Source organism: Schistocerca serialis, chromosome 3 (genome assembly GCF_023864345.2).
Source record: "Schistocerca serialis cubense isolate TAMUIC-IGC-003099 chromosome 3, iqSchSeri2.2, whole genome shotgun sequence".
NCBI lineage: Eukaryota > Metazoa > Arthropoda > Insecta > Orthoptera > Acrididae > Schistocerca > Schistocerca serialis.
The window spans coordinates 282,359,679-282,383,855 of record NC_064640.1 but is presented as its reverse complement, the minus strand read 5'-3'; the positions used below and the strand labels follow the sequence as shown (position 1 = coordinate 282,383,855).

The window sequence follows — 24,177 nt, the reverse complement described above, 5'->3', positions numbered from 1 at the left end:
TTTTCCTTTAAGAACAAACTATGAGGAAGAAATAAGGAAAAGCTTTTTAAGTCGTCATGCGACTTGTAGTTAAAGTCTAGTTCTTACAGGAGCTCCTGAAGTGTATCCGCCTACAGCATGCCAGCTCGTCCAAACGTGTCTTCTCATGGCGTAGGCGTGAGTTCTGGGTAGCAGATCTATGCAGTTCGGTTCGTTTTATACAGTTTTCAGCTTCTCAGGGCTTGGACGTTCCAGCTACTAGGTGGGTCATCGAAAGTGCTCCGTAAGAAATTAGAAAAATATTGTTTATAGCGTGGGTTGCGTATCAGGACGCAGTGACGTTCGTTGAGATAAGTCCAATATCCTATCGTAGACTTGTCGCCTGAAGTAAAAAGATAGCGGATCGTGTGGCCACAGATCCAATTCACAGAGTTAGTTTTGGCGGAGGGGTAGAAAGTCTTATCGGGGTACAAAAGCATGTGGACGTCGATCTGAGCCGGTGTCTGGCGAGTAAGAAACGCCAAAATTCGCCGCGCAAGTGTCCAGACGTCTAGCGCTGTGCCACAGTGGAACCGGTGGACATCCGTGTCATCCACGCCACAGTGGGTGGAGACGGATGAATCGGCGAGATGGATGCGGTGCAGACGATCTCGGTTAACTTGTTTGCCATTCACGGTGATGTACCACACTGATTGAACGTCTGATTCGAGAAAACGCGCATGGATCGCCTTCCATATGTGTCGTCACACGTACTGTGGATACTTACGTTCGATGGGTTTGGACGGGCGGCACTGTTGTAACAATTCGGAGACTGTTTTCGTGAGGTACAAACGTGGAAGTGGTAAGGACCGGTAGATATAACTGAACTCCAGGAAAAATCGTTAGATGTAATAAAAGGGGGTTGGAATGGTCGATATCAGTACTGGGGCGGACAAGGAGGCCGGTGCAAAGTTGTGAAGCAGGAGGCTAGTAAGGCTCTGCGGGCAACGATGCCAAAGTTTGAGTTGGGAGCTGACGTATAGTGCCTTGACACGAGTCGGCACGTGGATGAGTCCCACCCCGCCACGATCTCGTGGCAGTGCAAGGGATTCATACTGCACCTTGAATAACATCCCCGAGCTGACGAAGGAGCCGAAAGCCATCAACAGTCGTCGCGCCAGGAGATTTGGGACTGGTAGTACTTGAGCCACGTGTGGTATACGAGAAGCATGATACATGTTCACGCATTGCGCGCGTTGGATAACGTCGAGAGCTCGTAGCCGGTGATCTGCGAGATTTGCTCTGATTGGCTGTAGCAAGCGTCTACCATTGATAGCCGCTGAGCGGCGCAGGTCTGCTGTGAAATCAAGTCCAAGACACCGTATGGTGGCGGCGACACTAAGGGGGGCAGCGCATCTCTCCGGCAAGCCCTCACCAATGAGCAGGACCTTGGATTTTGACACGTTGAGGCAGCTCCCCGACGCTTCGCCGTAAGTCGCCACCCATGTCAGTGCTGCTCGTACTTCATCTTCACTGCGCAGATATAGTACTATGTCGTCTGCGTAGGCTGTACAACAAAAACGGTGGCCTTGCACAGCCATGCCTTCCAAACGTTGGCGCATGCCCTGGAGCAGGGGTTCCAAGGCGAAAGCATACAAAATCGTGGAAAGAGGGCATCCTTGCCGTACAGATCGTGCGATGACCAGGGACGGTGTAAGACGACCATTGTACATGATTTTAGAGGTTGCACTACTCAACAGGCGCATAACCACTGTTACAAAACCGCCAGGAAAACCCATATGCTGAAGAACTGTCCGTAAATAGAAGTGGTCAACACGGTCGAAAGCCTGGCTAAAGTCCAGTGAAGCCAAGGCGCCAGGGAGACGCTGATGATGCGCTAATGCTATCATGTCTCTGTAACGGCAAAGGGCCGTAAGGATGTTGTTGTCGCCTCCTAGGGAAGTCTGGTCGCAGGATGTGACGTAACGTGCGACCTTCTTGAGTCGCGATGCCAGTAGCCGTGTGAATATTTTCATGTCGCTGTTGAGCAAAGTAATTGGTCGATAGTCCTGGACCCTCGATAACCCGCGCGGTTTATGTACGGGGATAATAATTCCTTCGAGAAAGGCGCTCTGGACCACTGTCCTCGGTGACATCAGCCCTTGTGCGATTGCCGTCCACGTGGAAGCCAACAAATACTGAAAACTTTTATAAAATTCGATGGGTATACCGTCAGGTCCAGGAGACCTGTTATCGGAACCCGCCTTGATTGCATCTACCACTTCATCTGTGGTTACGTCGTCTTGGAGGTCATGCACAGGATCCTCCGGAAGAGTGTTCGTAGTGAGCTGAGCGACTTCTGTGATCAGTGCTGCAGAATGCGGTACGGCTGCGTATAGCCCGGCAAAATGAGCATGGAGAGCACGACCGATGCTTTGTTGGGTGTCGTGCCGGCGCCCTTCCACATCAGTGAGGACTTGGATCAGAGCTCGTCGTCGTCGTTGTCTTTCCTGAAGGAGGTGGTACATCGACGGACGTTCTTGAGGGATTCGATTAGAAGCTCGAGAACGGACTACAGTGCCTTCCAAGTTACGCCGCATGATCAAGGAGATCTGCGCCTTCGTGCGATGGACCATCGACTGCCGGGCTGGAGAGAAAGGCATCGTCGCACAGTCACGTAGAATGGTGTAGTAGAAGTGCAGGGTATTAGTTTGCCACGCCTGTAATTCCTTCCCAAAACTCATCAGAGTCTTCCTGAGGGTCGGCTTTGCACAGGAGAGCCACCATGATAAGGTGGAGTCATAGACTTCTCGACGATGGTGGCAGCGTGCCAACGCCTCTTCGACCATACGGCGACAGTCTGAGGAGGTCAGGTGAGCGACATTGAGTTTCCACAGACCACGACTATGCCACACTTGCTGTCGGGCGAGAGTGACGTCACAGAGGTATGCATAATGGTCTGAAAAGGCCAAGGCCCAGACTTCCGCATGACGTGTGCCATCAGCAAGGGAGCGGGTAACGTAGATGCGATCTATGCGGCTTGACGAGTGAGAGGTGTAGAATGTATAGCCCGGTTGAATTCCGTGGAGCTTCGTCCATGTGTCAACAAGTCGGAGACGGTCGATGACCACTGAGAGAGATGCACAAGGGAAATGTCGCGGGAGTTGGTCCGCGGGCTCTTGTGTCGAGTTAAAATCCCCACCGAGTACCAAATCGTCCTGCGGACCGGTGAAGAGGGGTGTGACGCTTTCGGCAAAAAAAGTTTGTCGGTCATGACGGCGGCCAGTGCCGGACGGAGCGTAGATATTAATAATACGCACGCCGAACAGTGTGAGGGCCATACCTCGCGCAGTGGGGAGGTAGATGACGTCCTCTGCAGGGAGTCCGTCGCGTAGCAGGATGGCGACGCCGCTACCGGTATCGGATGCGGGGGAAACATGGGCGTTGTATCCGGTGGGAACTAGGAAGTCAGCCACAAACACCTCTTGTAAGAGTGCTATATCCACATCCGCAGAGTAAATAGTGTCTCTACCGAGCGGGGTGGCGCAGTGGTTAGACACTGGACTCGCATTCGGGAGGACGACGGTTCAATCCCGCGTCCGGCCATCCTGATTTAGGTTTTCCGTGATTTCCCTAAATCACTCCAGGCAAATGCCGGGATGGTTCCTTTGAAAGGGCACGGCCGACTTCCTTCCCAATCCTTCCCTAATCCGATGAGACCGATGACCACGCTGTCTGGTCTCCTTCCCCAAACCAACCACCTAAATAGTGTCTCTGAACATGGCCAGTTTATGGGGGGCACGAATGGTGGCAAGATTCATCGTGGCGATACGATATTGCTGCGTGCGGCCATCCTCAGTATGTGCAGAACGTGCGGTAGAAGTAGCCGGCAGGTGGAGACCCGCCGGTGGTCCCGCAGTGCTGATAATTACTGGCGGGGCGCCAGCCCCAGTGTCGCCGAGGTGGACTCCTGTGCAGACACGCTGGCAGTCTGTTCCGCTTCTTCTTCAACATCATCGGCCCAGGAAGCTGACGACGTGGACATGTGACGGTCACGTACTTCCGGAACGGGTGTTGTGGATTCCGTAACATGAGTGGCAGGGGGACCGCCGTCATCATTCGTTGACAACGGCGAGGACACGTCCCTGGCTGGGAGAGTAGGCGTCACAGGAGGGGCTCCTGTTGCTGCCACATCGCGTGACTGGACGCAATGTGGGAGATCACCGTCAGACATCAGGTCGACATCTCGTGGGGCCGTCTGAGAAAGGGCGTCATCGGAAGGCGTTCGTCGTCGTTTCCTGTGTTTGCGAGGCGACCGCTGTTTTCTGATGTGGCCTTCTGAATCAGAATGTGGTCGCCCGTCGTCTGACGCCGAACCCGTCTGGACAAAGGCAGACGTCGGCACGACACCGAGGTCGACGTCCATGGTTCCAACAGGAACATCGGTTTCGGTCTGCAAACCGGACGGTCCTGAAGCGAGCACTGGAGGTGACGCCGTGCTTGTGTCCTCGGCGCGTTCTGCTGCGGCGGGTGGCGTTGACGATGCTGCTGGCGCAATCGAGATTGGTACGACGGGGTCCTGTGCAACCTTGGCGTAGGTGATGGGTAAGGACGTGACCGTCGAAGCCTGGGTCTCTTCACGTAACGGCGTCTGTATTAAACGGCGGTGTAAGCATTCGGAACGTACATGTCCCTCCTGGCCATATCCTGCACACGTTCGTGGCTGTCCATCATACATGACGATGGCCCTCACACCGCCAATCAGCAGGTACGATGGGACATGTTTCGTCAGCTCAATTTTTATTTGCCTGACGCCATTTAATACGGGGTAGGTCGTAAATGTTTGCCACTTCTCCGCGACGTGACCCAAGACGGTGCCATATGGTTGGAAAGCGGCAATGACCACATCCTGAGGCACCTCGAACGGGAGTTCAAACACCCGCAATGTCCGGAGACCGAATCCAGCATGGGCGACTGTCACAGCACCCATATGTCCATCAGAGTGTTTAAATTTTAGTCCGGTGGCATGACGGTGAATTATGTCATTGCAAATTTCCTCCGTCGACATCTTGATGTAGACAACACTTCCAGTGATGGAAAAATGTATGCCGATTACGTCCTGGGGGTTCAAACGTAGATCCTCACGTATGAACTGTTCGACTTCGAAAGCTCTGGGTCGTGGATGTTCGGCCTGAAACGTTACTTTGATCGTTGCACGGCGGTACGAGTGCGCCATGGTGTACGTTAGTACTGGACTCGATAGATACAAACACCGCGACGCGGAAGTAAACACCGCCAAGAGCGGAGCGTCACACGGCGCGCGGAGCAGCTCCGCACGCTAGCACGGCTGCGAGCCGACTGACCGACCGCTCGGCTAATGGCGCGTGGCTGCATTTCAGAAGCCTACTGAGTATAGATAGCAGTTGTTCCAATTTTAACTTCGTCTTAGTCGGGGCCAACTAACTGAACTCCGGTGTAATCATTGTCTAATATATTAAAACTTATCGTATTAATGGAATGACGTGGTGCAGTGGTTAGATCATTGGACTCGCATTCGGGAGGACGACATTTCAGACCCCCGTCCGACCATCCAGATTTAGGTTTTTCGTGATTTCTTAAAATGCCGGGATGTTTCCTTTCAAAGGGCACGGCCGATTTCCTTCCCCATCCTTAACACTATCCGCGCTTGTCCTCCGTCTCTAAGGACCTCGATGTCAACGGGACGTTAAACCCAATATTCCTTCCTTCCTTCCTTGTCATATTAACATGTTCACCGCATTAATGAGAGTTTTGTTTTTCGCTGTGGGGCGTATTCAGGTTTTCCTTCATCTGGCGACGCTGCTTTTCCTGTTTGTCGACATAGGGTAGCCGTCGTATTCTAACGTCCTAGGCTACTACGTTTATATATTGACCTTCCATTTTTAAAGCGGTGTAAGTTCTTTCTTTTAAAACAACAAGAGATCACATAAAATCGTTTTATAATAAAATAACCACAAATTATGTAATATCTCATTTGTTCAGAAAGCTCTCTCGCTGAAGGGTCGCACAAAATTGTGTTCAGTTGTTCGTTGCGCCTGGCTAAGATACTGTTGTACTCCTAGTATAATTGGTAGAGTCGACCGTCATCCACCGGTGGTACACGTCGTCGTGAACGTGTTAAATCTAGTTCTTCTCTTGAGGCACCTAAGAATCTCCTCAGTTTCCAGCTGAGTTCTTATCATCTCAAAATTATAGCTTCAGCCTTGTGCATGTTAGCTTCTATTAGACATTACGACTCTAGTTGCGGACGTCTTGGAACCTATCGCAGGACGCAGTCAGACTTACATGTCATGTTTGGCCATGCGACGCGACGTTCTTCAGCTTCAGTGTACGTCCCATCAACTTCTCCCTCAGAAAAATTATATTCAGAAGTTCGAGGTTTCAGGGCGTCTTTCAGAAATAACGTATCGCTAAAATATGTCCATTTTCTTGTATAATTACTGGTGTTTGGACTGATTTCAGTTCCAGAAGAGGTATTTGTATCTTTTTGAAGACATCTCTCATATGTTTCCACTTTATTTTAAGTGTTTATTTTGAAATAAAAGAGACCATTGTTAGTAACCTGCCACTTATGCTGTCAATACTAAGTTTATAATTTTTATAGCGTTTTATATTGATAAAGGTTTTATCCTTTGCCTTTTTCCTCTAGTACTTGTCTACCGGTTCGATTTCCAGCAATTTGTGTTCACTTTCAGGGTTTCACAAACAGCTGTAGAAAGCATTCTCATAAAAGTTTGTGAACCTGTTTGGAAGACGTTTCATGAAAAGCCTTTGAAATTTCCAATCACAAAGGACATCAAAAATATAGCTTAATTATATCTGGAAAAAGTACAAATTTTCATATTACTGTGGAAATCGTGATGAAAAGCATGTTAGCTTCAAAAAGCCACCTAAATCTGGTAGTATGTACAGCAACTATAAATACTTTTTCTGACTGAAATTAAAAATTTCGAGCAATTTATGTAGTTATGGAAGAGACAAGGATAGTGGATACACAGCAACACTAAATATCTCAAAAAACTTGTCGCTGGCAGACTGTAGTTGTCATCGGAAGAACAGCTACCAATTTCTGACGTTGTTGCACCTTACGTATTTTTGGCGAATGAAGCATTTGTCCCCACTACCTTCCTAATGCGACTTTAACCGCAAGGACAGTGATAAATGGCTCTGAGCACTATGGGACTTAACTGCTGAGGTCATCAGTCCCCTAGAACTTAGAACTACTTAAACCTAACTAACCTAAGGACATCACACACATCCATGCCCGAGGCAGGATTCGAACCTGCGACCGTAGCGGTCGCGCGGTTCCAGATTGTAGCGCCTAGAACTGCTCGGCCACTTAGGCCGTGACAGTGATAAAGCTTGAACGCTATTCAACCAGGAATTATGTGTGTCAGGAGTCTCAGTAGAATGCACATTCAATATAACTGCTGCCAAGTTTCAGATTCTGTTGAAGGCTATGTAGAAACAACCGCTGGCAACGCAATAAAAATCGTTCGGACTGTTTGCCTTTTGCATAATATTATATTAGAAAAAGACAGCGCTTTAACAACACCAGAAACTATAAACCAGCCTCAGATATTTACAAAAGTTATGCCATCAAGAGGAAACAATCGGACAATCAGTGCCGTTATTATTGCAAGACAGAACTCCTCTGCTTATTTCTTCACTAGTTTATAAATTACATTTGTTGGTGTGCTGCAGAAGTGAATATTATTTCGTTAAGGTAGGAAATGTTTGTAATAAATAACAGTTGTTCAAATAAATTCTTTTCTATATGAATACTTATTTTCTTCAAGTTTCGCGCAATTGCCTCCCTCTCCTGGTCTTATTACAGACGATTTTTATTATTTTCATGTCTATTAACTCACGCAACTGGAGCGAGCGTTCTTCTAGAAATGAATGCTCTTCAGAAATCATGGAATTGTAGTTACTCGTTGTATACGTGCCCAACGACCACCCGATGAAAAAACAAACCAGTTTGTCTTTCAAATGGCTCTGAGCACTATGGGACTTAACATCTATGGTCATCAGTCCCCTAGAACTTAGAACTACTTAAACCTATCTAACATAAAGACATCACACAACACCCAGCCATCACGAGACACAGAAATTCCTGACCCCGCCGGGAATCGAACCCGGTAACCCGGGCGCGGAAAGCGAGAACGCTACCGCACGACCACAAGCTGCGAACAGTTTGTCTTTCATTGCGCCGATCGGACGTAACGCTCGCGCGACAGTTACAAAGGCCCCATGTGTACTGCACGTATTTCAATTGTAACTGTTCGTATGAGTGCGATGGCGCAATAGAAAAACAAACATGATTGATTGCGCGATTCGGCGACGCTACATCACGTGATCTACTTCAGTCTACAATAAGGACAGTTCCCGCTTCTCCTTCTACTTATCTTGCGAGCTAGCAGCGATTGTCGCTCTCCCGCTCGCGCAACGACCGTCAATGAAGACGTAGCCTTGAGTGCTCTATAGACTGATAACGTCTAGTGGACAGACATGCACACTGCCATATACGAGACTGCTGTGCCATATGAAATATATCTAGATAAAACGACCTCAAAGTGCTTCAGGTCAGGTAACGACAAATTTTTGAAACTAACTGTTTAGATGCGTCTCGGACTATTACTATTTTTTTTACTAAATCACGCTGAAGTGCCTTTCATTTTTATATAATCATGTACTGTTCATGTATGTTCATCAGTCTTTACTACCAAATGCGTTTCTCTGCACTGAGTGTCATTGCATGGACTGCAGTCTTGCACCTCGCAAATTAATGAACACACTAAACTCAATTCAACAGAGTAAGAAAATAAATAGCTGCTATGAAGTCCGCAATATAATTCATGGAACAACACATAATAGGTCAATCGGATGGCGAGTAGTGAAGGCAGAGTGAAATTATGACGATTTACTTCCCTTTAGCCCGAATGGAGAATCTTCAAAAAAATTCTTCTGTGCAGACTGTATACTGATTAGCCAAAACCTTATGACCACCGACCTACTATCGATAGCAACCTGTCCAGGCGACAACAGAATTCCCTGGCGAAGAATGACTGCTAATCAGACACACGCACGGTGCATGTAGTATTAGCGAGAGTGCTGTCCGGTGTAAAATGGGGAAGGCGCGTGATCTATCTGAGTTTGACAGAGTGTAGATTGTGATTGCCCAGAGGCTCGGCACGAGCATTTCTGAAACTGCAGGGCGTGTCGGGTGTTCGAGGAGTGCTATGGTGAGTATCTTCAACACGTGGCGAAACCACGTCCAGACGTCGTGGGATTGGGCGACCACTTCTCATTACAGATGTCGAACGTCGTAGGCTGGGCAGACTGGTAAAACAGGGCAGGCTGTGAACTGTGGCGGAACTGATTTCAGACTTTAATTCTGGGCAGAGTACAAGTGTGTATGAACGCACTGTGCACCGAACACTCCTAACGATGGGCCTCCGCAGCAGACGACCCATGCATGTGGCAATGTTGACACCACGGCATCGGTAACTATGGCTGAAATGGGCACATGACCTTCAGGACTGGGCGTTGGCCCAGTTTCAGAGCGTTCCATGGTCTCATGAATCTCGATATCTTCTTCATCATGCCGATAGCAGGACGCTGCTGCGTCTTCTTCCAGGGGAACAGCTCCTTGACACTTGTACTGTGGGAGGGAGACAAGCTGGCGGCGGCTCCATTATGCTCTGGGAAACATTCAGGTGGGCATCCATGGATCCAGTGCAGCTCGTGCAAAGTATCATGACGGCCAAGGAGTATCGTTCACTGATTGCGGACCACGTACAATACTTCTTGACGATCTTGTTTCCCGACGGCAGTGACATTTTTCAACAAGTTAATGCGCCACGTCACAAGACCGGGAGTAGTTCGAGGAACACAGTGGCGAGTTACAATTGATGTGCTGACCCCCACCTCGCTAGATCTGAAGCCAATCGAACACCTCTGGGACGTGATTCACCGTGTCGTCAGAGCTCATCACCCCCTTTCTCGGAATTTATGGGGTTAGGTGACTTGTGTGTGCAGATGTGGTGCCAACTCTCTCCAGTGACCTACCAAAGCCCCATTGCTTCCATTCCACGACGCGTCGCTGCTGTTATCTGTACGGAAGGTGGACATACCGGCTATTACGTAAGTGGTCATAATGTCCGAGCTGATCAGTGTAGGTTACATACCGTCTTTAGCGACTAAATCTTATTTAGACCACACGCATTTCACTTTATTTTAAAAAATTTTCTTTGGTCAATGTGACAATGTTGTTTTTCTTACAAATCTATTTGGCAAGATCGTAAACAGTCCTCATGTTTTAAATTATTGGTATTAAACAGTATTAAATTACTATCACTACTCACGTTTTTATCTTGTTCCCTACTTCATTCCTCCTCCCCATGAACCATGGACCTTGCCGTTGGTGGCGAGGCTTGCGTGCTTCAACGATACAGATAGCCGTACCGTAGGTGCAACCACAACGGAGGGGTATCTGTTGAGAGGCCAGACAAACGTGTGGTTCCTGAAGAGGGGCAGCAGCCTTTTCAGTAGTTGCAGGGGCAACAGTCTGGATGACTGACTGATCTGGCCTTGTAACACTAACAAAAACGGCCTTGCTGTGCTGTGCTGGTACTGCGAACGGCTGAAAGCAAGGGGAAACTACAGCCGTAATTTTTCCCGAGGGCATGCAGCTTTACTGTACGGTTAAATGATGATGGCGTCCTCTTGGGTAAAATATTCCGGAGGTAAAATAGTCCCCCATTCGGATCTCCGGGCGGGGACTACTCAAGAGGACTTGGTTATCAAGAGAAAGAAAACTGGCATTCTACGGATCGGAGCGTGGAATCTCAGGTCCTTTAATCGGGCAGGCAGCTTAGAAAATTTAAAAAGGGAAATGGATAGGTTAAAGTTAGATATAGTGGGAATTAGTGAAGTTCGGTGGCAGGAGGAACAAGACTTTTGGTCAGGTGAATATAGGTTTATAAATACAAAATCAAATAGGGGTAATGCAGGAATCGGTTTAATAATTAATAAAAAAAATAGGAGCGCGGGTAAGCTACTACAAACAGAATAGTGAACGTGTTATTGTGGCCAAGATAGACATGAAGCCCACGCCTACTACAATAGTAGAAGTTTATATGCCAACTAGCTCTGCAGATGACGAAGAAATTGATGAAATGTATGATGAGATAAAAGAAATTATTCAGATTGAGAAGGGAGACGAAAATTTAATAGTCATGGGTGACTGGGATTCGATAGTAGGAAAAGCGAGAGAGGGAAACGTAGTACGTGAATATGGATAGGGGTGAAGAAATGAAAGAGGAAGCCGCGTGGTAGAATTTTGCACAGAGCATAACTTAATCATAGCTAACACTTGGTTCAAGAATCATGAAAGAAGGTTGTATACATGGAAAAGGCCTGGAGATACTAGAAGGTATCAGATAGATTATATAATGGTAAGACAGAGATTTAGGAACCAGGTTTGAAATTGTAAGACATTTCCAGGGGCAGATGTGGACTCTGACCACAATCTATTGGTTATGAACTGTAGATTAAAACTGAAGAAATTGCAAAAAGGTGGGAATTTAAGGAGATGGGACCTGGATAAACTGACAAAACCAGAGGTTGTACAGAGTTTCAGGAAGAGCATAAGGGAACAATTGACAGGAATGGGGGAATGAAATACAGTAGAAGAAGAATGGGTAGCTCTGAGGGATGAAGTAGTGAAGGCAGCAGAGGATCAAGTAGGTAAAAAAACCAGGGTTAGTAGAAATCCTTGGGTAACAGAAGAAATCTTGAATTTAATTGATGAAAGGAGAAACTGTAAAAATGCAGTAAATGAAGCAGGCAAAAAGGAATACAAACGTCTCAAAAATGAGATCGACAGGAAGTGCAAAATGGCTAAGTAGGGATGGCTAGAGGACAAATGTAAGGATGTAGAGGCACATATCACTAGGGGTAAGGTAGATACTGCATACAGGAAAATTAAAGAGACCTTTGGAGAAAAGAGAGCCACTTGTATGAATATCAAGAGCTCAGATGGAAACCCAGTTCTAAGCAAAGAAGGGAAAGCAGAAAGGTTGAAGGAGTATATAGAGGGTCTACACAAGGGCGACGTACTTGAGGACAATATTATGGAAATGGAAGAGGATGTAGATGAAGATGAAATGGGAGATACGATACTGCGTGAAGAGTTTGACAGAGCACTGAAAGACCTGGGTCGAAACAAGGCCCCGGGAGTAGAATACATTCCCTTAGAACTACTGACGGCCTTGGGAGTGCCAGTCCTGACAAAACTCTACCATCTGGTGAGCAAGATGTACAAGACAGGCGAAATTCCCTCAGACTTCAAGAAGAATATAATAATTCCAATCCCAAAGAAAGAAGGTGTTGACAGATGTGAAAATTACCGAACTATCAGTTTAATAAGTTCAAAAAGTGGTTCAAATGGCTCTGAGCACTATGAGACTTAACATCTGTGGTCATCAGTCCCCTAGAACGTAGAACTACTTAAACCTAACTAACCTAAGGACATCACACACATCCATGCCCGAAGCAGGATTCGAACCTGCGACCGTAGCAGTTGCGCGGTTCCGGACTCAGCGCCTAGAACCGCTAGACCACCGCGGCCGGCTAATAAGTCACAGCTGCAAAATACTAACGCGAATTCTTTACAGACGAATGGAAAAACTGGTAGAATCCGACCTTGGGGAAGATCAGTTTGGATTCCGTAGAAATATTGGAACACGTGAGGCAATACTGGCCTTACGACTTATCTTAGAAGAGAGATTAAGGAAAGGCAAACCTACGTTTCTAGCATTTGTAGACTTAGAGAAACCTTTTAACAATGTTGACTGGAATACTCTCTTTCAAATTCGACAGGTGCCAGGGGTAAAATACAGGGAGCGAAAGGCTATTTACAATTTGTACACAAACCAGATGGCAGTTATAAGAGTCGAGGGGCATGAAAGGGAAGCAGTGGCTGGGAAGGGAGTGAGACAGGGTTGTAGCCTCTCCACGATGTTATTCAATCTGTATATTGAGAAAGCAGTAAAGGAAACAAAAGAAAAATTTGGAGTAGTTATTAAAATCCAGGGAGAAGAAATAAAAACTTTGAGGTTCGCCGATGACATTGTAATTCTGTCAGAAACGGCAAAGGACTTGGAAGAGCAGTTGAACGGAACGGACAGTGTCTTGAAAGGAGGATATAAGATGAACATCTACAAAAGCAAAACGAGGATAATGGAATGTAGTCGAATTAGGTCGGGTGATGCTGAGGGAATTAGATTAAGAAATGAGACACTTAAAGTAGTAAAGGAGTTTTGCTATTTGGGGAGCAAAATAACTGATGATGGTCGAAGTAGAGAGGATATAAAATGTAGACTGGCATTGGCAAGGAAAGTGTTTCTGAAGAAGAGAAATTTGTTAACATCGAGCATAGATTTAAGTGTCAGGAAGTCGTTTCTGAAAGTATTTGTATGGAGTGTAGCCGTGTATGGAAGTGAAACATGGACGATAAACAGTTTGGACAAGAAGAGAATAGAAGCTTTCGAAATGTGGTGCTACAGAAGAATGTTGAAGATTAGGTGGGTAGATCATGTAACTAATTAGGAGGTATTGAATAGAATTGGGGAGAAGAGAAGTTTGTGGCACAACTTGACTAGAAGAAGGGATCGGTTGGTAGGACATGTTCTGAGGCATCGAGGGATCACAAATTTAGCATAGGAGGGCAGCGTGGAGGGTAAAATTCGTAGAGGGAGACCAAGAGATGAATACACTAAGCAGATTCAGGAGGATGTAGGTTGCAGTAGGTACTGGGAGATGAAGGAGCGTGCACAGGATAGAGTAGCATGGAGAGCTGCATCAAATCAGTTTCAATACTGAAGACAACAACAACAACAACAACGACTGCATTCCTATCGTACTTCTACACATAAATGATATAACTTAGTACATTGCACTACACAGAGAAGGTATATTTTTTCGTCTTCAGGTTGTGGAGGTCCACTTACATTTCGTCTCCTTTTTTTGATGTTGTGGGGTGTGATCGTCTTTTGTTTTGATTTTGTCATTGTTGTAGGGTCTGGTATTCCTCAGGGTGTGTGTTCATTTTTTTTAGTGGTGTATATTACATAATGTTTTAAGAAAAATAAGGCATATGGGGTGGCGTGATATGTTGTAACTTGTGTGACTGAGTGCGTGAGTGAGAGTGTGATTTTATTCAGCTTTTTTAGTGTGTGTGTGTGTGTGTGTGTGTGTGTGTGTGTGTGTGTGTGTGTGTGTGTGTGTGTGGTTGATAACGTTTGTTTCGTCATTTATTATGTGTTTCGTATATTTGATTTCCTTTTGGATTTTGAAGTTTTCTTGTAATGTTATTTGTTACTCTGTCTGATTATTTTAATGTATGTTGTGGTAGGACGGTGGTTTTCTTGTCAGAGGTGCTGTGAGAATCTTGAATGGCTGGTGCCATATTTCCACGCTCTTTTATGCTCTTTATATCTCATCTCAAATGCTCCGTTGGTCAGTCCTGAGTATAGAGCATCACAACTGTTACACTGAAGTAGGTAAATGCCAGATTTGTTTATATACGTCAGTATCATCATCCTTCTTTAAACATTTCGTTATAAGTAATTACTTTCGTATGCCAGATTTATTTCTTGTTACTTAAGGGTGTTACCAATTCTGTATCAGTTTGCTTCCATGTGTCAGTGTGTACTAGCTTATCTGTTGAGATTTGATGTTGTGTCGTTGTTGTGTAGTGTATACTTGGTGTGTGGGTATTGGTGACTGTTTAGTCACGATTTGACATTTCCTCGCATCGAGGTCTTAAGCAACTAACAGTAGGTGACCTAGAAATGGAAAGGTTGCAACCATACTTTGCTGGGGAAATCGTCTTGTAACTCACCTTAAAAAACTGAGGGAGGCTACAGAATATACAAATCAAGGTGCCCAGACAGGTGTGTGTTCATGGCATTTTCCAAATATGATCCGTCTGTCTGGACCACTCTAAAACCTTGCCGTTCCGATCGAATTATCAACAACCTGAGTTATAGTATTAGAGCGTTAATAGAGAAAGTATTGAACATAAAAAAAGGCGTCACGAATCTGAGAGAGGCCTTGTACCGGGTGGTTATAATTAATGCGGAGCTACTCACACAGGTCCAGTGTGGGCTGCAATTATCGTAAGGCAGCGAAACTTGGTAGATATTCTAATGCGCTAATGCAGAACCGATTTACGCTGGAAAAAATGAGTTCCAGTTTTGGCCACCAGGTGCAAATCTGGTGCCCTGAATGCAGTAAAGACGTACAGAAAGACGTTCCATATGTAATGGGTCAGGAACGGGACGTGGGCTGCTGTACAGCGTCATATCTGCATCCGGTGCCCAAAATTCGAACTAATTTTTTCCAGCATAAATCGGTTCCGCATTAACCCATTGGGACATCAAATAAGTTTCGCTGCCATGCGACGGTTACAGCCCACATTGGACATCTGTGAGTAGCTGAACTTTCATTATAACCACCTGGTACGTTACGAAAATCATGTAAAAGAGGGGGACAGTAGAAAATAATATAGTAAGCAAAAGGAGTAATCAATACGTGCATAAAATCGGTTATAAGGAAGCCAAAAAGGAAAACCTGAGTAAGTAGAAAAACGAGGCAGTAATGCAACAAGGATAATTGTATTTACGTATCGCGGATAGAGAACTAACAGAGGTATAGGAACAATACGGAAAAGGAGATTCACACTAATGCAGACCTGCGGAATTACTCACATGAAGCAGATACCTTTTAGTCAGCTTGAATAAAATATAGCATTCTCATAAGATATGGTTTTTACTTGGAAGAAAATAGGATAACAAATAACGAGTTATGATGTCGGTTAAAGCACTATAATGAAATTAATGGATCGATGGAGCAGAAATCGGCGAAAAAGAAATTGCATCAAATTACACTAATGAGTCAAAACATTATGACCACCTGCTTAATAGCTTGTTTGTCCGTCTTTCGAAATACATCACTGAATCTGCATATCAGGGATCCGACAGTCTGTTGGTTTGTGGAGGTATGTGGCATTAGATGTTAACGCACAGGTCATGTAAGTCGTGTAAATAACGGGCCGCTGATTTGCGTACACCGAGATGGCACCCGACAGCGACCTAGATGGGTTCCATAGGATTTAAATTAGGCGAAATTGGTCACCGAGTCATCAACGTGAGTTCACTATAATGCTCCTCAAACCACGGTAGCACAGTTTTGGCTCCGAGACACGGACAGTTATACTGCTGAAGGATGATGTCGCCGTCAGGGAAGACATCAAGCATGAAGCGAAGCAGGTGGTTCGCAGCTGTCAGCTTGTCTTCAGTTAGTACTACAGGTCCCACTGAAGCGCAGGGGAATGTCTCCCATAGTACAATTCTGCTCCCACCAGCCTGCGTCCGTGGAGGGCTGCACGTTTCGAGCCGCCGTTCACCTCGATAGCGGCGTTTGTGGAGACGACTATCGACCTAGTGTAGCAAAATTGTGATACATCCGAAGAGCCGACACGTTTCCATTGATCGACGATCGAATCCCCATGATTACGTGCCCACTGTAGTCGTAATTGACGATGTCGTTGGGTCAACATGTGCACACATAGGGGTGGCCTACTGCACAGCTGTATGTTCAACAGAGTACGATGAACGGTGTGTTCCGAAACACTTGTCCGTGCACCAGCATTGTGCTCTTTCGGCAGAGATGCCACAGATCACCATCTATCCTACTTTACAGAGCAGACAAGCCTCCGAACTCGTTCACAGGTTCAGCGTAGTAATAATCTGTTTTTTGTCAAAATCGCTTATCTCAATGGATTTCTCTATTTGCAGCGCATGTTTTCGCTAGGGTGGTCCCCCGACCGTGTCTGTTCTACTTTCACACCTTTGTTACGGCACCACGTGCCCGCAACGCCAACAGGAGGCATCCGACGTCTCGGTGGTCAGTGGTCATACCGTTTTGGCTTATCAGTGTATATTACTCAAATAATATTTATATAAAAAAGTACTTAGCCATCACTTTCTTATCTCCAATCAAATGTCACAATTCATTATCGGCCGGCCGGAGTGGCCGAGCGGTTCTAGGCGCTACAGTCTGGAACCGCGCGACCGCTACGGTCGCAGGTTCGAATCCTACCTCGGGCATGGATGTGTGTGACGTCCTTAGGTTAGTTAGGTTTAAGTAGTTCTAGGGGACTGATGACCTCAGATGTTAAGTCCCATAGTCCTCAGAGCCATTTAAACCATTTAAGCCATTCATTATCGTCACTGGTATTACAGTTATTCCAAATTTCAAGTGTCTTTTTATCTAATCAATTTTTCTCTCACAGTCGCAATTTTTCCTTTATACGGAAGAACCCACATTTTTAATTCGCCGATCTCTTACAGGGGCCTAAGCTATTGCCATGTTCTCATATAACTGTTTCATTTGTGTGATTCTTCAGTTTCTCCCGGCGTACTTGTTGCTCGAACAGTCCACGGGTATACTGCCGGTTCATAATGTCCAACGGGCACAATATTTCGGCGATCAGACATGTCGCCATCGTCAGGTGCGCTGAGGAACTGAGCTCCTGAGGGCGGCCGCGCACCTGACGATGGCGACATGTCTGATCGCCGAAATATTGTGCCCGTTGGACACTATGAACCGGCAGTATACCCGTGGATTGTTCGAGCAGTTTTATTTGTGTTACTTTGTTCCTACTCCATGAGTAGAACAAGCCATGCGGTTAGAAATATGTGAAACATCAATTTAAAAAAATTCTAAGCCATCGGCTGCGAAAAAAGGACATGCACTTACTGCGAGGTAGAGCTATCCCATAGCCTTTGGAGTCAAGCAAACCGCCAACTTTGCGCAAGTCGCAGTCGAGTGCTGTTTGGTACTCTATAGTGGTGGACTCCATGAAGAAGGCGTAGTCGCCCTTCTGCTTCTTGACGCGCTCCACCCCCTCCATGTTGTCGTTGGTAAACACATCTGGGCGGGCCTGCTTCATCACGGTCCACATGCGTTGATACAGCGAGTCGTTCGATGTCTACAACATACAATACAAGGTGGAACTGACTGATTTTACAGCACTTATCAATGTCGCCAGTGTAGAGTCAAAGTGACATAGTGAATGAGACAGAGACGAGAAAAAAGACTAACGTTATAGATTTATATGCAGAACAGTGTTGTAAAAGTAGCAAGTATCTTACAACAGCAAGAGTTCTCATAATTACGAAACTGTAATATATTAAACAAGTCTTTTATTATTAAACATTGAATCCTTATTATGAATTTTTAGCCATTATCAAAATAACATGATATTAAAACCAAATTAACGCTCCCCACTTCTCTCTCTCTCTCTATTTCATGATGGATATATACATAGTCATAAACTGTACATCAACTAGGAGAATGTGGATAGGTCAACAGTGGCAGTCACCCTTCAGATACCATTTGTGGCATCCAAATTCCCCTCTGCCACATCAATTCGGCGAAACTTATTGCGTTTGAAGCACGCAACTATCCATCCACTTGAGAGAGAATGGTGGCGAGATTGTTTTTACGGCTCTTGTGACACGTACGTCTACGGGTCACTGCAAACAAGCTAACTATTGCCAGCATATACAGGTTGATGTTGCTAAATGGGGAAAAACTGCAGGGAACGACCCCTTAAAGAGTAAGGAACATAAAAAGTCCTACGAACGTATGGCCGGAAACGCGTTCCAGCTGAGGTACATCCACTTGCAGCTGGAGACAACAGATATTTGACAGTGCAGGTTTCATAGACTGAAAGCAGACATGAGAACCCACCACGAAAATGGGAATGTTCGGTTTGTATTTGAGTTTTACCTCCACACTCGAGAGGGCAGTGAGCTGGAGCAACATCATGTAGTAGCCACAATACCGTTCGTACCTCCAAAGGCACGTCTTAGACAGTGCCACGCTCAGGAAATGCTATTATAGCTCGCATGTGAGGCTGAACAGGGGCAGAGGGTTCGTTGCCACCATACCATGGGTATTCTTCGCAGCCCACAGTTGGGTGTCGTGAAGGTTGACGACATCGCCGCTCGTAAAGGTAGCCTATTTGTTAAGAGAGTGGAGGACAGAAATCCCAGCGATGTGCGGCGCCCGCATCTCGTGGTCGTGCGGTAGCGTTCTCGCTTCCCACGCCCGGGTTCCCGGGTTCGATTCCCGGCGGGGTCAGGGATTTTCTCTGCCTCGCGATGGCTGGGTGTTGTGTGATGTCCTTAGGTTAGTTAGGTGTAAGTAGTTCTACGTTCTAGGGGACTGATGACCATAGATGTTAAGTCCCATAGTGCTCAGAGCCATTTGAACCATTTTTTTGATGTGGTGGCCTGTGAGAGGAACCAACGACAAAACAGTCGCCGTGGAGGCAAGTCCGTAGGTAATGAGGTCTGCACATCTTGTGCGTGGCAGTTTTCGTGTAGAATGTTCCACACGGTCGTCTGGCTTATCCCATACTGAGAGGCCACTTGCCTCGTGCTGATACCAGGGTCACTGTTAAAGAACTTTTATCTCCATCTTCAAGTGGGTGCACCCGACACCATCTAAATGAGAAGGCCGAACAACTGCGAGAACTCGATGCTGCGACGTCAGCTAAAAGCAGAGAATGTCAACAGCTGTTTTCTGCTGCATCAACAACGTTCTGGATATTAAAAACTCATTGTGCTATGTGATCGTTAAGACGTTATTATTTAAGTACACAGAAATCATATTATGTGTTAATAAGTTATGTTTGTGTGCGTTTAGCCCAACGTAAGATACACTGAAGAGCCACAGAAATTGGTACACCTTCCTCATATCGTGTAAGGCGCCGGCGAGCATGCAGAAATGCCGCAACGCGGCGGGGCATGGACTCAACTAATGTCTGAAGTAGTGCTGGAGGGAATTGACGCCATGAATTCAGCAGAGCTGTCCATAAATCCGTAAGAATACAAGGAGGTAGAGATCTCTTCTGAACAGCACATCGCAAGGCATCCCAGATATGCCCAATAATGTTCATGTCTGGGGAGCTTGATGGTCAGCGGAAGTGTTTAAACTCAGAAGAGTGTTCCTGGTGCCACTCTGGAGCAATTCTGGACGTGTGGGGTGTCATATTGTCCTGCTGGAATTGTCCAAATCCGTCGGAATGCATAATGAACACGAATGGATTCAGGTGATCAGACAGGATGGATACGTACGTGTCACATGTCACAGTCGTATCTAGACGCATCAGGGGTCCCATATCACTCCAACTGCACACTCCCCACACCATTACAGAGCCTCCAGCAGCTGGAACAGTCCTCTGCTGACATGCAGGGCCCATGGATTGATGAGGTTATCTCCACACCCGTAAACGTCCATCCGCTCGATACAGTATGAAACGAGGGCTCGTCCGACCAGGCAACATAATTTCGGTCATCAACAGTCCAATGTCGATGTTGCCGAGCCCATACGAGGCGTAAAGCTTTGTGTCGTGCAGTCATCAAAGGTACACGAGTGGGCCTTCGGCCTCGAAAGCCCATATCGATGATGTTTCGTTGAATGGTTCGCACGCTGACACTTCTTGATGGCCCAACATTGAAATCTGAAGCAACTTGCGGAACGGTTGCTATTCTGTGACATTGAATTATTCTCTTCAGTCGTTGTTGGTCCCAATCTTGTAGGATCTTTTTCCGGCCACGGTGGTGTCGGAGATTTGATGTTTTACTGGATTCCTGCTATTCACGGTACACTCGTGAAATGGTCGTACGGGGCAATCCCCAGTTCATCGCTACCTCGGAGATGCTGTGTCCCATCGCTCGTGCCCTGACTGTAACACCATGCTCAAACTCACTTAAATGTTGATAACCTGCCTTTGTAGCAGCAGTAACCGATCTAACAACTACGCAAAAAATGGTTCAAATGGCTCTGAGCACTATGGGACTTAACATCTGCGGTCATCAGTCCCCTAGAACTTAGAACTACTTAAACCTAACTAACCTAAGGACATCACACACATCCATGCCCGAGGCAGGATTCGAACCTGCGAGCGTAGCAGTCGCGCGTTTCCGGACTGAGCGCCTAGAACCGCTAGACCACCGCGGCCGGCAACAACTACGCCAGACACATCTTGTCTTATACAGGGTGTTACAAAAAGGTACGGCCAAACTTTCAGGAAACATTCCTCACACACAAATAAAGAAAAGATGTTATGTGGACATGTGTCCGGAAACGCTTAATTTTCATGTTAGAGCTCATTTTAGTTTCGTCAGTATGTACTGTACTTCCTCGATTCACCGCCAGATGGCCCAATTGAAGGAAGGTAATGTTGACTTCGGTGCTTGTGTTGAAATGCGACTCATTGCCCTACAGTACTAGCATGAAGCACATTAGTACGTAGCATCAACAGGTTAGTGTTCATCACGGACGTGGATTTGCAGTCAGTGCGATGTTTACAAATGCGGAGTTGGCAGATGCCCATTTGATGTATGGATTAGCACGGGGCAATAGCCGTGGCGCGGTACGTTTGTATCGAGACAGATTTCCAGAACGAAGGTGTCCCGACAGGAAGACGTTCGAAGCAGTTGATCGGCGTCTTAGGGAGCACGGAACATTCCAGCCTATGACTCGCGACTGGGGAAGATCTAGAACGACGAGGACACCTGCAATGGACGAGGCAATTCTTCGTGCAGTTGACGGTGACCCTAATGTCAGCGTCAGAGAAGTTGCTGCTGTACAAGGTAACGTTGACCACGTCACTGTATGGAGAGTGCTACGGGAGAACCAGTTGTTTCCGTACCATGTACAGCGTGTGCAGGCACTATCAGCAGCTGATGGGCCTCCACGGGTACACTTCTGCGAATGGTTCATCCAACAATGCTGTGTTTTTCCATTCCATGATTAATGTGATTTGAAGAGAACTAATAAAATGAGGTCTAACATGGAAAGTAAGCGTTTCCGGACACATGTCCACATAACATATTTTCTTTCTTTGTGTGTGAGGAATGTTTCCTGAAAGTTTGGCCGTACCATTTGGTAACACCCTGTATAGGCGTTGCCGACCGCAGGGCCGTATTCCGCTTGTCTACATATCTCTTTATTTGAATACGCATGCCAATACCAGTTTCTTTGGCGCTTTAATGTACGTTGGTGCCGTGTCATCTGCATTATGATTCTGAATTGTTGCATACCAAAATTTAATGGAAATTACACAACAGAAAAAGGTTAATGTTTTCAGGTTTCTTAAAGACTATATAATCAGAGAGGAATGGTTCCACGGGAGGATTCCACACTATCTTATTCAGTGGTAAATTTCACATTTATCTTTGTTTAGAGTTGTTTTCAATATAATTTACTAATGGATGTTTTACATTTTGGTATATTAATGTCTGTAGGGGCATTTTACTTGAATATATTATGATTACTGTACTTCACTGCTCATTTTTCAGGTGTGTCACAGGCAAATAAAAGCTACCGACATTATCTGCGAAGTATCTGCCACAGACAGAAAACCATAACTGCTCCACTTTCAAATCCTCAGCTTGATTCAGATGCTGTGCCATGCATTTTTCAGATCTGTCCATACTACCTTTTTTCAACTTCTGGACCATCGAGAGAGGGACCAGAAGAAAAAAGGAAAGCATCATCGTTAATGTAACCAACCATAATGAATATTTAGAGACAATATAATATAACAGCATTCAGGAACAGGAAGGGAATGTTTATGTAATATCTTTACAGAAGAAATCGAAGAAAACAGTGAATGAAGAGTGTGTTATTTTTATGTATATTGATTTATACGAAGTGCTGTCCCATTACATAGAGTATATCGTGACTGATAATAATTTGGAAGTGGAGGTCGGTTCGAAATGTGTTTCGTGAAACAAAGTTCTAATTATGGAATCCGTTCTTGAAGTTTCACTGCTAACATGAAACAGTGTGAACACAACCGACTGTATGGTTCATGCCTCAGTATTTTGATACAAAAATATTGTTTGGAAAATGCTCCAGATATTCCTAACAGTTCATACCCATGAAAGTAACGGATTTTTTCTCAAAGACGTTATCAGCTTCGTTAACAAATGTACTAGTTATGTTTTATATGCTACGCACAAAAAATAGCTGTTATGCGTTCTTAATTGTTTTTGTATCATTTCCTCATAAACAGCTGTACCTTTTTGTCTGTTAACTATCCTAATTCAAGTATCAATTCAGCACTCAGTAATTTTATGAGTCACGCAAATCTTTTGTTTTTGGCTGTTTTATATTACGATCCCCGCTTGGCTGTGACGTCACGGTATAGTTGTTTGGCCTTGTCCCTTGGAATCTGCAATTCATTTCCTGCCGCAAGTCTGACGAACTTTTTTGCTGCTTATCCTCAGAGGAATCGTTTCGTGCAGTGTGTACCCGTATAACAAAACCACCCCGCGTGGGTACTCCAGTCACATGGGAACGGCCGTTAGTCCTTTACCGAAATTAAAAACCTGGCACGATGGACTGGTTGGCAGTTTTTAGTTTATTTAGTTTTTGGTTCTTTAATTTTTATTTCTTTAAGGATATCATAGTTACGCCGACTCTCAAATACAACTATTACCTAAGTTTCTGAACCAGGATTTTGGAACTCTGTTTGAATGTACGATGATTCTGGCTTCCGTTCATCGTACTGATTCGTGCTCACTTCATCGTGAGCTCCCTTTTTACTGCGTCTTTTGGTTGCACACACTGAGTGGTTCACGGCAGTAATCTGCCTTGTTCAGTGTCAGGCTATGACACCTGTGTGTTGACGAGGAAGTCAAACACTTGCATGTTGTTAGTGCATCAAGGACGCGAAGTTTATTGAATAGTTACAGCAGCAGTTGGTGCCGAAACAGCGACAGTGGCAGCGACAACAGTAAATTTAGATTCAATATAACGTGCTACAGAAACAGAAGATTGATATGTTGAAGCGCTTTTCAGAGGTGAACAAAGCTCCGCCAGCAGCATCAACATCGCTTGAACGTACGCCAGCATGGTCCGTACCTATGTTTCCGGCGTTTGAGGAATCGAAGGAAACTTGGCATACATCTGTCCAACGGTTTCTGCTGTTTTGTCAGGCTCAAAATAGTTCAAATGGCTCTGAGCACTATGGGACTTAACTGCTGTGGTCATCAGTGCCCTAGAACTTAGAACTACTTAAACCTAACT

The 24,177-nt window shown here is 45.7% G+C and overlaps 1 protein-coding gene across 1 annotated transcript in view; it reads right to left on the bottom strand.

Annotated features, from left to right (window-relative positions):
- Positions 1–24,177, bottom strand: part of LOC126470789 (glutamate receptor ionotropic, kainate 2-like) — a 373,922-nt gene that overhangs the window by 51,012 nt on the left and 298,733 nt on the right. Inside the window, exon 11 of the mRNA XM_050098799.1 lies at positions 17,827–18,058. Coding sequence (XP_049954756.1) covers positions 17,827–18,058 — 232 coding nt within the window. The remainder of the gene's footprint in view (positions 1–17,826; positions 18,059–24,177) is intronic.